At 46.4% G+C, this 14,707-nt stretch overlaps 6 protein-coding genes across 11 annotated transcripts in view; 2 read left to right on the top strand and 4 right to left on the bottom strand.

Annotated features, from left to right (window-relative positions):
• LOC136187465 (solute carrier family 12 member 9-like) overlaps window positions 1–611 on the top strand; it is a 5,142-nt gene extending 4,531 nt beyond the window's left edge. Inside the window, exons 34-35 of the mRNA XM_065975066.1 lie at window positions 453–505; window positions 555–611. Of these exons, the coding sequence (XP_065831138.1) occupies window positions 453–505; window positions 555–611 (110 nt within the window). The remainder of the gene's footprint in view (window positions 1–452; window positions 506–554) is intronic.
• On the bottom strand, window positions 73–6,488 carry LOC136186894 (crt homolog 2-like). Of its 3 annotated transcripts, XM_065974372.1 has the most exons (10): window positions 6,061–6,488; window positions 5,738–6,000; window positions 5,263–5,684; window positions 2,646–2,724; window positions 2,415–2,576; window positions 2,002–2,357; window positions 1,442–1,855; window positions 1,231–1,390; window positions 1,027–1,181; window positions 73–976 (listed from the first exon to the last, which is right to left on the bottom strand). In XM_065974372.1, the coding sequence occupies exons 5-10, from the start codon at window positions 2,466–2,468 to the stop codon at window positions 931–933; spliced, it is 1,185 nt and encodes a 394-aa protein (XP_065830444.1). In that variant the 5' UTR covers window positions 2,469–2,576; window positions 2,646–2,724; window positions 5,263–5,684; window positions 5,738–6,000; window positions 6,061–6,488; the 3' UTR covers window positions 73–930. The 3 variants fall into 3 exon arrangements, with proteins under 3 accessions (XP_065830444.1, XP_065830446.1, XP_065830445.1); XM_065974374.1 differs by lacking the exons at window positions 5,263–5,684; window positions 5,738–6,000; window positions 6,061–6,488 and adding an exon at window positions 3,502–3,800; XM_065974373.1 differs by lacking the exons at window positions 5,263–5,684; window positions 5,738–6,000; window positions 6,061–6,488 and adding an exon at window positions 3,401–3,800.
• Window positions 3,758–5,281, top strand: LOC136186895 (uncharacterized). Its single transcript, XM_065974375.1, has 5 exons — window positions 3,758–4,291; window positions 4,350–4,449; window positions 4,492–4,545; window positions 4,595–4,729; window positions 4,781–5,281. Exons 1-5 carry the CDS (start codon window positions 3,785–3,787, stop codon window positions 4,996–4,998), a joined length of 1,014 nt encoding a protein of 337 aa, XP_065830447.1. The 5' UTR covers window positions 3,758–3,784; the 3' UTR covers window positions 4,999–5,281.
• On the bottom strand, window positions 5,926–7,450 carry LOC136187466 (collagen alpha-2(IV) chain-like). The gene is made up of 4 exons (XM_065975067.1): window positions 7,010–7,450; window positions 6,764–6,949; window positions 6,061–6,138; window positions 5,926–6,000 (listed from the first exon to the last, which is right to left on the bottom strand). The coding sequence occupies exons 1-4, from the start codon at window positions 7,448–7,450 to the stop codon at window positions 5,926–5,928; spliced, it is 780 nt and encodes a 259-aa protein (XP_065831139.1).
• Window positions 7,451–7,919: 469 nt separating this feature from the next.
• LOC136186893 (death-associated protein kinase dapk-1-like) lies at window positions 7,920–12,416 on the bottom strand. 4 transcript variants are annotated; one of them, XM_065974369.1, is made up of 16 exons: window positions 12,269–12,416; window positions 12,083–12,208; window positions 11,758–11,859; window positions 11,598–11,702; window positions 11,415–11,540; window positions 11,256–11,360; window positions 11,096–11,200; window positions 10,780–11,040; window positions 10,618–10,719; window positions 10,458–10,565; window positions 10,342–10,407; window positions 9,668–10,285; window positions 9,402–9,596; window positions 8,483–9,346; window positions 8,383–8,428; window positions 7,920–8,332 (listed from the first exon to the last, which is right to left on the bottom strand). In XM_065974369.1, exons 1-16 carry the CDS (start codon window positions 12,380–12,382, stop codon window positions 8,037–8,039), a joined length of 3,339 nt encoding a protein of 1,112 aa, XP_065830441.1. In that variant the 5' UTR covers window positions 12,383–12,416; the 3' UTR covers window positions 7,920–8,036. The 4 variants fall into 4 exon arrangements, with proteins under 4 accessions (XP_065830441.1, XP_065830440.1, XP_065830442.1 ...); XM_065974368.1 differs by having other exon boundaries at window positions 12,266–12,416; XM_065974370.1 differs by lacking the exons at window positions 12,083–12,208; window positions 12,269–12,416 and adding an exon at window positions 11,965–12,004.
• Window positions 12,417–12,551: 135 nt separating this feature from the next.
• LOC136186884 (uncharacterized) lies at window positions 12,552–14,635 on the bottom strand. The gene is made up of 5 exons (XM_065974358.1): window positions 14,562–14,635; window positions 13,163–14,368; window positions 12,850–13,107; window positions 12,710–12,786; window positions 12,552–12,651 (listed from the first exon to the last, which is right to left on the bottom strand). Exons 2-5 carry the CDS (start codon window positions 14,358–14,360, stop codon window positions 12,631–12,633), a joined length of 1,554 nt encoding a protein of 517 aa, XP_065830430.1. The 5' UTR covers window positions 14,361–14,368; window positions 14,562–14,635; the 3' UTR covers window positions 12,552–12,630.
• Window positions 14,636–14,707: the final 72 nt, after the last annotated feature.

A 14,707-nucleotide genomic window follows, 5' to 3' on the forward strand; every position in this document is an offset into this window, starting at 1 on the left:
CTGGGTTCTTGTTCGCTGCTCTTATGTGCTCGTTCGCTTTCGAAATGTCTGTGGCCCTCTTGGGGGCCGCACTCAAAGCGGCCGCGAAATCGTGGCAACCACCGACTCCTTCACCTTCACAGAATACACATATCCACACATGGACCATCGATACGACTACTTCATGGCTACGCCAAACATATTTTTCGTCACCCTGATCGTTGATTATTACGTCGAAGTCGTCATCATTGACGTCACTCAAACGATACAGGTAATGAATAGAACGTTGGGTGACTGCATGTGCCATCATCATTATATAATCTCTATATAGGGTGACTTGATGTCCGTGACGAAGACCAGCATCCTCATTCTTCGCCACTCTGGAACGGCTGCTACATACATAGCAACCGAACCATTTTTGCTTGCCATCAGTAAGTATTTAACAATATAGTCAATCCTAACTTTGTATTTAGGTAGTGGTGGAGAGGATGGAGAGACTGGGGGTCGGTGTCTACAAGTCTCTCAGGTACGTAAGCATACAACCGTAGCACTTTAGCATGTGTAACTGCATGTAGGCTCTACGACTCAACATCGTCGTCGTCGTCGTAACAGAAAGGATCGATTCGTCGTAGGAGTTCACGACGACGATGCTGGCCTTTTTATTGGAAAATGTGGAAGGAATGTCAGAGCTATGGTTGCTATGAGAAGTGAGTATGATTTCAAAATCACTAAGAAAAATCGTTTCTACCGCACTTTTGTCAGGTGGCGTTTCGGCGCGGAAACGAATACAAGGAAATAGGGGAATAACGGAATTCGTCATCTCTGCTATAAAACTTACTTTCTCGACGCTCGAAAACATCATTTCATTTGCTCAACAACGCGTCTCCCCACTGTTCGTCCTTCTAAATAAGAAGATAATCCTCCCTGTATACTGCCCTCCTTCAGTTTTCCCTATGCTTCTCCAAGAAGCTGATCCGTCTTCGGAGACTTCTTAGGCCTGCAAAAAATGAGTGAAAAAGCGCGAATTTAAGAGGGAACGCTAAATACATCTGCACGTTGTAGAGAAAAATGCACGGGATCATCACCGCAATTCCACCAAGACTAAACCAGGTGCTCTTATTTGTACTAGGATGAAAAGCAAACGGACAGGGTGGCTGCTGAAATAGCGTCCAAAACAAAAATCCCACAGGTGTACTCATAGCCTAAAGATACAGTATTTAAACGTACATACTATTGCTATTATAATCATACTGCAACTATGGCTAAAAACGTTGCTCCGTCACTGTAGCGAAGGAGAAGGCCATCGCCGAGGTAGCTGACGACATAAAAGAAAATAAAGAGCGTTCCCCTGCCACCTGTTGTAGGTCCGCAGTTGTCTCCACCAAAGAAGCAAGATAACCCAAAATAGTAACTAAAACAATCCACAGGTCAAATACCATTGATATGAAAAAGCAGCACTTACTTTTCTCCAAAAGTCTTGATATCATCTGACATTCCAAACCCGGGTATAATATCGGCCCAGAAGAGAGCGAGACTGGTGAGCAACTGATAGCACGACGTGCAGAAAAGTAAGAAGATGAGATTGATTTGACTACGCCGATGACGTCCCTGGAGACTGCGCTCTTCAAGCACGTTCATCAGCGCCGCCGGAACCAAGCCAAGAACGAAGCACAATGGCCACAATATGCGACCGGCAAGTGACTCCGAGCCCCCGGCAGTTGAATTATTCTTCTCGTTTGTGACGTTGCTGCCATCACAGGCTTGAGGAGGATCCATGCTGGCAAAGCTTGGAATGAGACAGAAGAAGATCGCTAAAAAGACGCCAACGGCTGCGACGAATTGCAAAACGTTTGGCTTTTTCTTCAGAACTAGAAACCTGCGGCGCCAGTGCACATATATAGTATAGCTTCTAAAAATCCTCATTCGAGCAGCCACCTTTTTGTTTAGCGTTTCGTCACAGAGGTAAGAGAACTTTTGGCCAAAAACATTTGAGCTGCTCAAATGAGGAATGCACATTAGTACCGAAGGATAATTGTAAGCGGTATCATGGAATTTCCCAATTTTCCTTGGAGCGAGACGTTCGTTCGTTCCGGCGACCCGGCAAAGATGACAATGAGACCGTTGAGCGCGTCGCAAAAGCCGATCCAGAAGAGTCTTCCCTGGGGAAAGGTGTAATCGGTCGACGAGATCATTTTCTCGCTCCCCGACCGGAACGACGAGATGATGACGAGCGCGAGGGTCCACACGCCCGATATGACGACGAAAGCGAAACTAGAGAAGGTCAGACAGAAATAGCCATCGACTGCGATTTCAGTTTCTGAGTTGTTGAGCTTCGGATAAGCGGAGAGCCACAGCGGCAGAACGACGATCTCGCCCAACTGACTGGCAACGCGAGAATAAGTAACGTACAGACAAATTTATTAGCAATGACGAACCCGACCACCGACGGCCATTACGGCAAAGATGGGATTGAAGAGGGCGACTTTCATCGCAGGTGAAGTCCTCGCGTGACGTTTGATTAATTAAATTACCCTGACGTCACGCACAACGTCAAAAATAACTGAAGCCTTCGGTTCGACTGCATGCCAACACAATGCCTAGAGTAACAGAAATTAATTGTACTGTAGTGTTTCTAGACAGGAAATGAAAAGCAATGAATCGCGCACCTCAAATAGCCACAAAGCCTCGTAAAAAAAGGAACACTGCAGGCAACGTCTCGCTTATCTCCAGGATACAATGTATCGTCTAGACAGAAGAGAGATATTTCTATAGCCTCGCTGAAGATCAATACTACGTCCTGTGCGCGGTCAAGACGCTCTTTGCCTAATAGGACTATCTATCTAAAGACTGACCTATGCTCACTAGGAAAACGAACGGAACATGCTGTCGGAGTATGGCTTATGAAGGAGACAATAAAACGTTAGCGACGATCACTTGCCTCGTCACAGAAAAGGCCCGAGGTCAACAAACAGGTGCACAAACTATTCGAACGAAACTTTTCTAAATGCATCTCTCTCTCTCTGTATACTGAAGGATGAAAGCTGTTCTCTTCTTCTTTCTATTGGTTTGCGCTTCGTACACCTACGCTCAGTTGGCGGCGGGTGGGGCTGAGACGGGTGGTGAGACGGTTGTTCCGTGTCCCGCATCTTTCCGGACGTGCTTTCCTAATCCGTGCCAAAACGGGGGAGTGTGCTTGCCTGGTCACAGCCAATGTTCATGTCCCTCAAATTTCAATGGTCGGTGCTGCCAATGCGCCAACATCGACTAGCAGGACTACAGCTGCGTGCATGTGTGGAGAGCTAAGCCGCATGAATTTCATTGTCGTGTAGGAGAAAGGGTCCCCCACATGCTAATGTACGTAGACTACGTGTGCACTCTGAAAAGGGTTCCCACACCTATTTTGTATGCTATCGTCGCTTACCGGAGTCGGAACCATGCGTGCTCTCATCGACGTTTCGTTTCGCAACGGATTGGCGATCGTGATCAGTCGCGAGACGAATCGTTTGTACAGTAGGAGTGTACCTCGCGATCGTGGGAGGCAGTTGAGAGCTTTTTTGACGGCTTCCGTCGCGGCGCGTGCCGACAGGACCGTACGTGCGAGCGTTACGTGTGGCCAGGGAGCTCCAGCTCCTCGTGCGAATCGCTTTCGCCGCCGCTGAGCTTCGCGTACCGACGCGCAGCGCTGCGCATGTTTCGGGAAAACAAATCGAGCCAATCGCGTAATTGGCCAATCACAACGCTTCGACAAACGACAATGACAAACAATGAGTGTCATCCAATCAGCGTTCTCAATTAGCGCCAACCAATGAGAACGCTGCCAATGGTCCTTATTGGCACGCGCAAACAAAAAAATTGGCACTCTATTACTGGGTTCTTGTTCGCTGCTCTTATGTGCTCGTTCGCTTTCGAAATGTCTGTGGCCCTCTTGGGGGCCAGTGCTACCGCTGTGCTACTGGGACAACGTCTCCTAAAGCGCTATCCATCAACACGCGCCGGGCCCACGCCGCTGCCCGGCGCCAAGATAAGATCAATAATTGAAACATGCGTTGATGCTTGGGACTCTTCTGTAGATCCCCTACCGGACGATTCCTTCAACCCCCAAAGCGGCCGCGAAATCGTCAGACGCCGACCGTTGCCCATGGCAACCACCGACTCGTTCACCTTCACGATAACCGACTCGGAAGAATACACATATCCACACATGGACCATCGATACGACTACTTCATGGCAACGCCAAACATAGTTTTCGTCACCCTTATCGTAGATTACTACGTCGAAGTCGTCATCGTTGACGTCGTTCGAACCATACAGGTAATGAATAGAACGTTCTGTGACTGCATGTGCCATCATCATGATCTTCTCTATATAGGGTGACGTGATGTCCGTGACGAAGACGAGCATCATGATTCTTCGCCACTCAGGAACGGCTGCTACATACATAGCAACCGAACCATTTTCGCTTGCAATCAGTAAGTATTTAACGATATAGTCAATCCTAACTTTGTATTTAGGTAGTGGCGGAGAGGATGGAGAGACTAGGGGGTCGGTGTCTACGAGTCTCTCAGGTAGGTAAGCGTACAACTGTAGCACATTAGCATGTGTAACTGCATGCAGGCTCTACGACTCAACATCGTCGTCGTCGTCGTCGTAACAGAAAGGATCGATTCGTCGTAGGAGTTCACAACGACGATGCTGGCCTTTTCATTGGAAAATGTGGAAGGAATGTTAGAGCTATGGTTGCTATGGGAAGTGAGTAGGATTTTGAAGGAAATATCATTTCTATTGTGTACTTTTTGTCAGGCGGAGTAACGGTGCGGAAACGAATGCAAGAAAATAAGGGAATAACGGAATTCGTCATCTCTGCTATAAGACTTTCTTTATCGACGCTCGAAAACATCATTTCATTTGCTCAACAACGCGTCTGCCCACTGTATTTTATTGAAACAAACAACGAGGAGCTCATCACCCAGCTGGACGCCTCTACTCACATTAGCTTATTGAAAAGACTAGACAACTAGTCTAATGTAAAAAAGAACGAGGAGAGGGGGGAACGGGGGGGGGACGGGTCGGATCGTTGAAGGAAGGGAACTCTAGAAAGAACTTCGTAGTGTGTATTGTGTGTGTGTTTGTGTAGTGTACTAGTCTAGGCTATTGTTATAGCGGTGAGGTTTTCTTTATGACAGCAACATCACTGCTGGGATCAGGTTACGACTTGATCACTGAGGGTTTACCTCCAGCAGTCTAACCGCTTTACCACCAATAAAGTTTTTCCTCTCGCATACCTGGCAGTTTTGTGATTCGATGAGCGCGGAAACAGTCCCACTCCGTCAAAAGGCCTGGCCTTAATTTCCTCTGATAGTCAGTGCGATGACTAAGATTTCATGCAGCGGCGGAACTCGCGTGCGTATTGACGAAACTCGATATAGTGGATGCACCTGTTCTGAAGTCTGCAACATGCCGCCAAAGCCTCGCAAAGGAGAAGCTGCAGATGGTGCCTTGCTTATGCGAGTTCTTCGATGATTTAGTTTCTCCGGCTTCTCTTCTACTAACAGTATCCTAACAGTGTTAGTTTCTCCGGCTGCCACTTAGAGAGGCGATATTTTGGTGAAATAAAAACATCCCTTGCGCAGTTGATCTCTAGACAGAAAACCTTCTGCAAACGAGCCTATGTTCTAGAGTGAATAAGACTTGGCTTCGATAGCCTCTAAGCCAACATCATTCTCGATCAACACAGTAGGCTAGACGATCTTATCTTACCTCGTAACGTTAACACAATTTCACGACGCTATTTTTAACACTAAACGTGCGCTCATTTGATGAGACGTGCAGGCGTACTTGTACGAACTCTAAAACGCCTGCGACGCTCACTTGCCCTATCAGACACACACACGACAGCAAAGCGCAGCGTTGCATGGCGAGATGATATTTGACAAAAACAACTTTCCCTAAAGCGTTTTCTCTCCTAGAACAAGAATGAAAACCGTCGTGCTCTTCTTCGCTATTCTTTGCGCTTCCAGCGCCTACGAAAAGTATACGAGTTATCCCTGCCCCGAGCCTTCGAAATTCCGCTGTTCTCTTACTCCGTGCCAAAACGGAGGATGGTGCGTCCCGGGCGTCCCGGACCACTGTGTGTGTCCACCAGATATCATAGGCCGATGCTGCGAACGTATATTTTGGGTAGACTAAGCGTATGGCAAGATGCGCTTTTCGGAACATTGAATGTATATCTGCTGCACGAGTTTTCTGTCTACCAGTAGAGCTATCCGTCTAGCTGTTTGAATATAAGCTTAGCACTGCGCTTCAACGTCACGGTTCACTGCGCTACGTCCCTTCTCTCGCCCCCGCTCATGCAGAAAGCCCCCACACAAACCTGATGGCGTTGTTATCGTTATTACTGACGCGCGATACGGTAATACGGTAATAGATCCGGAGGACTTTCGGCGAAATCAATGCAATGAAGCGATTGGGTTGCGCTCGGAGCCATCGGTTTGAAGAGTTTCGTCGAGGTAATTTTACGCACAGACACGCAAACGTGCGCGGGCTCTACACTACGAATCAATAGGGCATTGATCAGTGGTACATGCCAATCACAAAGTCAGCAAAGTCAGCAACAGCACAGCACGCAGTACTGTACAAAAAAACAACGAACAAAAAAAGAAGATCTGAAAGAGTGTCTAAAGACGAGCAATTAATAAAGACTGCTGGTAACAGACCTATCTAATCTTCAAAGAGTTTAAATTACTTGTAACAGACTCTGCATCGGCTCACTGTGCGCTTTCTCGCCTCACCAATCAAGTGAGGCTCATTGTAGCGTCTCGTTGATAACCAGTAGGACTTATCGCTTCCCGTGATACGCTTGCAACGGGCGTCCTGGCATTCCAAGAAGGGTACAGATTCGTGATGGGGCAAACAAGACCCGCTTTTTCTCAGATCAGCAGAGCCTCCAACAGCTCCTCGTATTAGTTGAAACTAAATGAATATAATTCAGCCTATTATAGACAATAATGAACCCAAGCCGTGTAGATTAACCTCAACGAAACTGTATCCAGACCAAGCGCTTCTCCAGCCACTGGGACGTGACGGATAGGAAGCGGTTTGACTGTGTACGGCAATGTGAGTGTAGGGTCCCTCGCAGACAACGCAATGACTCGCTTGCAAGTGGTCTCGCCCCCACAGCCATACGCTAAAGTCTCCTGTCTGATAATGCTCACAGAGGGATGATCCGTAGCACTGTGCTGCTGCTATGGTCCTGAAGTTCTTGAGACACGACCCTGGGCTGGACAGGTCTTGCCCGTTGCCGTTTCCGCGAATGGCAGCGCTTCCCATAAAGCTGTAGCCATCCCACAGACGAGTGTAGCCACTCGGACAAGAAGGAATGTGTACGCTTGATTGGCTGTGACGCACGAGAATCCCAGTGTAGCTGCAGTTTGCTAGCATCGCTCCAGCAACGAGAATTGCAATGAACAGCATGACAATAAAGGAAAGAAAGAGGGCTGTGACACAAACTGATTTTGAACTCGTTCTTATAGCTTTTGTATAATGCGGTAGGTGATGTCGTGATTCCATTCAGTACGGAAATCCGTTACTTGGGATCCGTGCTGACAGTAACAGTGACGTCAATGATATTCGATTGCGGGTAAATATTTATTCACCGAGTGAAAAGCAATCCAGAATTGCCTAAGTTTCTGCAGCGAAAAAAGCCCCGGGCCTGTCTCAGGGCCAATAGGTGTGAGTTAGAGAGCGACATCGACAGCAAACTGGGAGCTTCGCTGGCCTAGACTATAAGATACTTGTTCGACGAGGCCCCCAGGGCATACGCTGCTCTTTTCGAGCTCTTCTGCGATGAGTTGAGCTGAGGCACTGCGTGACTCGATCGCGTATCTCGTTGCTTGAAGGTGGCGTCAAAATTGCAATCATTCCCGTGCGTTCTGCACTCGCATCCGGGTAACTCGAAAAAATAATAATAATAAATGAAGCCTAGAAATAGTAAAAAAGCGAGCGATTATTAATCACTAATCAAACTAGTCATAAATGAAATTGCGACTGAGAATGAAAACTACAGTACTGTACCTAATTCCTCGTATTTCCTTCTGATGTGACATCTGTTCACGCCGACCTCCTCAAACAGCATCAGAAGCTGGCCCACAGTTGGTGATTTTGCTGTGTTCCACAAATCCAGCACTTTCAACATACGCACTACATTGCCGCTATGTGCATAGGATCTGCGAATTTCGTCGAGATTGTCTAAGGTAATGAGAAAACCCCCAATTTCTTCCCATTTTGATCCCTTTAAAGCGGCGCATGCTCTCATCAAATTAACTGTTATAGATTCTTCATCTGCCGGAAATGTACCTGATCACAGATTTTAAAAATAGAGAAAGTTGTACGGAATAATTCAATACTCTTAGCGGACGGTGTCGTAGTACGCTCAACGACGGCAGAAGTGTCCTAATAGAAAAACAGCATACAAACAATAGTGCATTTTCTTCATAGGTACAGTACCTTCTCTGGAGACTGTTCCATTACAGCTAAATTTCTCACCGAAGAATAGAAGCGTTTATCTGGTCGAACCGAAAATAAGACGTCATTCAAAGCCTTCTCCGTTACTCTCGTCTCTACGTCACTCATAGAGTAGGTTGCCGGATCTTCGTCAAGCTGTCTCAAGTGCTTGCTGTCCAAATAGTACCAGTTTAGAACGACACCCGGACTCCTTTCATCGCACACGCAAACGATCATATCTTTGAGTTCAGCCAGGAATTCCTTTGCCACTTCATGACAACGCGCTGTTTGGCTCGACCAACGAAGAATGATATCAATGCAACAGTGCTCTTTCTTTATCCCTAATTCAACGAGGCATTCGACGACTTTGTCAGCGACGATCTTCACTAATTTGACGCCGTCCTTCCACGCTTCGCGACTCGTCTTGGCTATACGAGCGCATCGAGATTGGAAGACGACAAACGACGACGGCGAGATGATGTCGACGGAATGAGCGCACTCGTATCGCTGGCCACGATACACGTCAAACACCGATTCTTCAATCCAGGCGTCGCTACGAATTGAATTCTGTAGAAGAGCCGGAATCTGATACGTTTCGCGTGCATCTTCTACCGGAATGCACAGGTCTAAGGAACGAAGAACTTCAATCGCTTTCTTGGCGGCAACTGAAGAGAGACACGGGATCCCCTTCTGCTTCAGATCGTTCTCAAACGCTCTCAGAGCCGATTCGACATCCTTCAACGATACCTCGCCAAATTTTCCGGACGGCATGCTGATTGGGAAGTAAGGCGGAGCCAGAAGTGGACCGATCACGTTACGACACAGCCAACTTGGTCGGAGACAAATTTGACGAACGAGATTGACAATCTATGTGAACTTATATAAAACCAGGGCGTTTTCAGGAAAGGTCTTTGCTACTCACTATTCCGGAAGAATCGAGATACTCAACGGAAACGTTCTTTTCGGCGTCAGTCAAGAGGATGCCAACATCTTCAGAAACCCACTCCTGAAATTCGTCTGGCGACATAAAATAGCGCAATCGCCTTTCTCGCCTGTCGTCGGGCAGACAAAGATTCTGCTCAATAGCGCGGCACAGCATGGGAACATCATCAGCTGCCTGTGAAGTGAACGGACACAAAGAACAATTAATTAAAGAGAGACCAGGTAAGGTGATAAATACGTCACTACCTTCAGCATTATTTCGCGAATTTTCTTCAGTTTGCCGCGGAAGTCGTTCATGCGAATTGAATCGCTCTTATTGCAGTCCATTTCAATTACGTGAGTAATTGTAAACACGCCATGAAATTCTTCCTGAAGAACGTCGACGACTTGCTTACACTGGAATCTGACTTCAACCCCTGTCGCCTCTTCGCACCCAATCAAATTAAAGACGAGTACAAGGCGAAGAGGCTGTGAAGAAAGAAGGCGAAGCGGGGCTTTGACGAAGGCACACCAATAGCGCCCGATCTCTAAAAGAACGACTTTTGACGTGATTTTTTGCCCGTCGACAAAGCGAAGGACAAGAACGAAAATCGTGTTCGACTGTTGGAAGAAGAGACCGTGAGCGCTGTGAAACGTCGATTGGGCACCGAAGTCCCATATCGATCCTTTGCCTACTCCCGGAATTTCGCCGCTCCGAATATCAACACCGGCTGTGCGATTTTTCGGATCGATTGGGGGACAATTGAGTTGAAGAAGAGAATTGACTAACGTCGTCTTTCCGGCCATTTCGCTGCCGACGACGCATATTTTAATCGAATCGGGGCGAACCTTTTCTCGTCGAAAGACGGAAAATTGAATTGTGTCCTACAGCACATGATCGCTATACCGACAGCGTGAATATAGTAAAAATGATCACGTACGTATTTCCGTCGAAGGAACATTCTAACTTCACCGTTGCTCGCAACCTGATAAGGCAACTTTCCGTACTGAACATCACGTTTAGTTTCTTTCACGTCTCGGAATAAAAGAAAGGCACCTTGTCTTTACAGGTTACATCAACACCATTTTCCAGCAAGAAATCGACAATCTTTGATGAGTCTATGTTTGAGCTGCTTACAGTTAGATGCAAAGCATTCTGGCCATTCTATAAAAATTAGAATAGAAAAGATAGGCCCCTGGTTAGCATTCTGACTCACGCTATCTCGGCCCAAAATATTGGCCCCCAGTTCCATTAATAGCTGAATGACGACGATGGACGAGCGGCAATAACATGCGTGCAACACAGGCGTTCTTTTCTCCTAAATAAATAAATCGCTGCTAAAGAGAATTTAATTAAGAGCAGATGTAAAGAATTGCACCCGATCAACTGAATTGACATCAATCTGTTTCTCCACAACAAGGTATTGAATAACGTCGTTTACGTCCTCGTCATCAGACGTTACGAAATCCCTGACAGCATCTTCATACCAAGTTGGGCCCTCCCTTGTATTAAGTGATTCATACAAAGCCTGCCGTCCTTCCTGAAGAGCGTCCAGCAAACATGACCGTTTATTGTAAACAGCCTGACTAAAAGTCCTAATTCCTTCCTGAACGGCGTCAAACAAAGCCACCCTTCCCAACTAAAAAAACGAAAAAAAGACGTTTTCACGGCTGAATTGACTTGGCAAAACCAACGTAATCTCGTGCTAGGCAGTTGGCTCCTTTTTCACTCAGGTAGCGCACTTTTAATGAGCGATCATAGGGACTTCGACAAGCCAACATAAAGGGCGTACAGCCACCCTAAAGAGAGAGAAATAAGAAAAAAGAAATTACATGAGAAAAGGCAATAGCTGACGTCGTTGACGCTATCGAGAAGAGAAGGACAGTGTTCCAAAAGCCATTTAACTCCAAAAATGCTTCCCAACTCGCAGGCACAATGCAGGGCAGTGTCACCCATCATCTATCACGCATATTGCACAGGTAAGGAACTCCCCAAAAAAGATCGTATACGTACGTCAGTTCTAGCTCCTCCTACATATATGGTTCTAGCATCAATGCTCATTCCCTTCTTTTCGATCAAATGGCCAAAAATCTCGTGGGCTTGTTCATATGAGGAGAATCGCGCTTCAGCAGCCCAACACTAAGAAAAAAAACGAAATTCCAAATTTTTTCGCTACACTTTTGATAAATGTGTTACAATACTAAACGACGACAAATCAATATTATTTTCTTCCAGAACGAGCATTTTCTCCATCGCGTCAATGGAACTCGCACAGGCATACAAATAAGGCGTATGTTTAGCCTAAACAAGATCCATCAGCACTATATACATACATACATACAAAGCCAGTACATACTACGTCCCTAACGTTGACGTCTGCACCATGACTGATGAGCCATTTCACTCCAAAGATATTCCCCTCAGCGCACGCATAGTGAAGCGGCCTGCGTTCATCAAACTGTATAAACCAAAAAGTATCTATAAGTGAATATTATATGAAGACATGACATCATGCAGGAGATAAAAAAATTATGACGTCACACTATGGTATGCACTCTCGTACGGTAAGCGGTGGGAGGCTCTGCATGATGGCAACACGGTGAACACCGGGCCATCATTCTCTAGTATGAAGACATGACATCATGCAGGAGATATAAGGTCTCGGGTAGATCATACCATACCACTTCTTTCAGATCAACGCTTTGATTTTTTTCCACAACCAAATAGCGAAGCCATTCATCTGCTTCCTTCTCCGTTTCGAACCGTTTTTCCGACACGTAGTGGATGGCGGACTTGCGAAAATCCTTCTAAAGAAACGCGGGACGCCTAATCGTGCGAAACAGCGATGATAAACGAGTTCTTACGACCCGAAGAGGTCGAAAGCCTTTCTGCGTCGCGAGAAAACGGCGTAGTTCATCGATATTTGCTGCGTCGACTAGCGCTAGTATTCGCTCGATTGCAGAAATAGTGGACGAGTTCATCTCGGACTCGGCCGACGATATTATGAGCCGGTTTGCGACGACAACGAAGCGATGACGTAATGCGCATGCGATGTACCACTTACCGATCATTTTTTTGAAACTGCTAAAGTAGGCATGCGCGACACGCGATGGCGTTCTGGCCACGTGACATCGCAATGTGATACGGCAGTCTTATTTCATCAAATTAAATAACAAGGGTTTGGGGTTTTTATTGGACAAGACGAACACAAATTAACTATCATTCATCCTCAGCCCTCCTGAACGCGCTCCTATAAAAACAGCACAAGCGCGTTTAATAATTAATTAATTATTCAGACAAGGGATTACCGAGATTACGCGAGAAATAGGCGTATCACGAACTTCTCGGCGCAGGGCCAAGTTTTCTATGTTCGCTTTGCCATTCCCTATAAAATTCATATAGGAGACTTACGTACGTTTACGAATACAGACAGCACTGAGCAGCGTACCTCGAAGAAGCTCGTCAATAAAAGGATCTTTTCCCCACATTTCTTCAATATTCAGCTTCTCATAAGAGTCGGCATCAGCATGACAGAAATAGAGCATTATACCCAGCTGGCGCCAATCCAACATATCGTTAGTAAAGCGGCTACGAAAGCCAGCATCGACGTCGTACATTATGCTGCCCCCTTTATACCGGTTGTTAAACCATAGATAGTCTGTGTACCAATGTCGGTCAAGGTCGATAAAAACCGCTTCATAATCATCTGAAAATAATTTTTATTTTTCTATAAGAGTCAATAGAAGAAAAGAATGCATTACCTCCGATTCGTCTAAAGGCGACGTTCTCGAGACGCACGTCAAGATGTGCAACGCGGCAACGTCGATGCAGGCTGGATAGTGCGCTTGAAACACCTTTGGCAAAGTGAAAGAAGCATTTCCGCACTTCAGCCTTTGTCATGGGAAACTCCAACACCGGATATTTTAGGAAGTACAGTGACGGAGTCAAACGAACAGGTTTGATTGGAAGAAGATAGAGATCACTGTCACGGCCAAGGCCAACAAACCCAGTCATCTTCGATGCCTCCTCTGGATCAATGATATGCTTGTACATATGACCGTTATAAGCAATGATGATAGACGAAAGAGAAGGCCATTGCTCCACTGAATCTGCTTCATCTTCCTCATTAGGCTTGCGACGTTGTGCTGACGGCTCACCAGACTTTTTTTCCTCATAGTGAATCCAACTGCCGCACTTTAGTACTTCGGCAAGGTGCTGAAGAGACGCTTCTGAGACCGGAATTCCGTAGTGCAACTTCAACTTCCAATCTTTTTCCGACAATCCAACTTTCTTGACGTCTTTCACCTGTTCTTTGAGCTTCTTCCTGATGTCCTCCCTGTACTCGTCCAGCGACAATGATTTGTACGTCAGCAAGAATTTCAGATCCTCATCAATCCACGTGACGTCGACGCGAGTCACGCAGCCTGGTTCGTTTGGCTTGGGAAAAAGATAGGCGCTCCACTTCTTCCATTGAATCAAATTACGGAGAAGACGAAAGTTGTCCAAAAGGTACGACCCCGTCAGATAAATCGCATCTTCATATTCAGAAGAAAGATACTGTACCTCAAACACAAGAGGAACCAAGTTGTTTGGAAGCGTGACAATTACGTCAGGTTTGCTCTTCTCTGACACAAAAATAGGTTGGAGAATTTCCATACCAGGGATTACTTTGCCTCCAGCTTCTTCTTCGGATTCTCCTATTTCTGCTTTGACGCCTTCCAATTTGAAATCATGTATCATCTTCCTAATTGCATTAGAAACTTCGGATTTGGAATTGGCTCCATCGAAAGGAATATAAAGAGACGCAGGAGACAGCCGGTATTTCCAAAAGTCGGGGTTGTCTCCCCACTCCACCAAGGTATCAGGCTGTTTCCATTGTTGGGCTTCTGAATAAGAGAAAGAAGCTGCAATACGGCGGTGGAAAGCTGCATGTGACGTTCTCGGAGGAGGTCGAATCATGATCTCAACTAGAAAAGAGAGAATAGCACTAAACCCCCTTCGCTCATACGCTGAGCCCGAGAGAAGGAAATCCCGTGGCAAGCACGCACTACAGAAAAAACGTTCACGCTAGAAAGGTACCCTACTGACTGTTGCAACAGCTATAGCAGTTTTTTTGTAACGGTCGTCGCGAGGGTCCCTCAGTGATCGCGAATAGCTTACCGGGATGGCCGATGCTACGAGAAACGACGAGTTCGTCAGCGAGCGCACGAAACGAAGTGTGAATGTGATGCCCGGACTAAGAACCCGGATTAAGACTTGTCCTTGTGCTGATTGCTGATTTTTTTCCACAACCAAATAGCGAAGTC

The sequence above is a fragment of the Oscarella lobularis genome, chromosome 5 (genome assembly GCF_947507565.1).
Source record: "Oscarella lobularis chromosome 5, ooOscLobu1.1, whole genome shotgun sequence".
NCBI classification, from domain to species: domain Eukaryota; kingdom Metazoa; phylum Porifera; class Homoscleromorpha; order Homosclerophorida; family Oscarellidae; genus Oscarella; species Oscarella lobularis.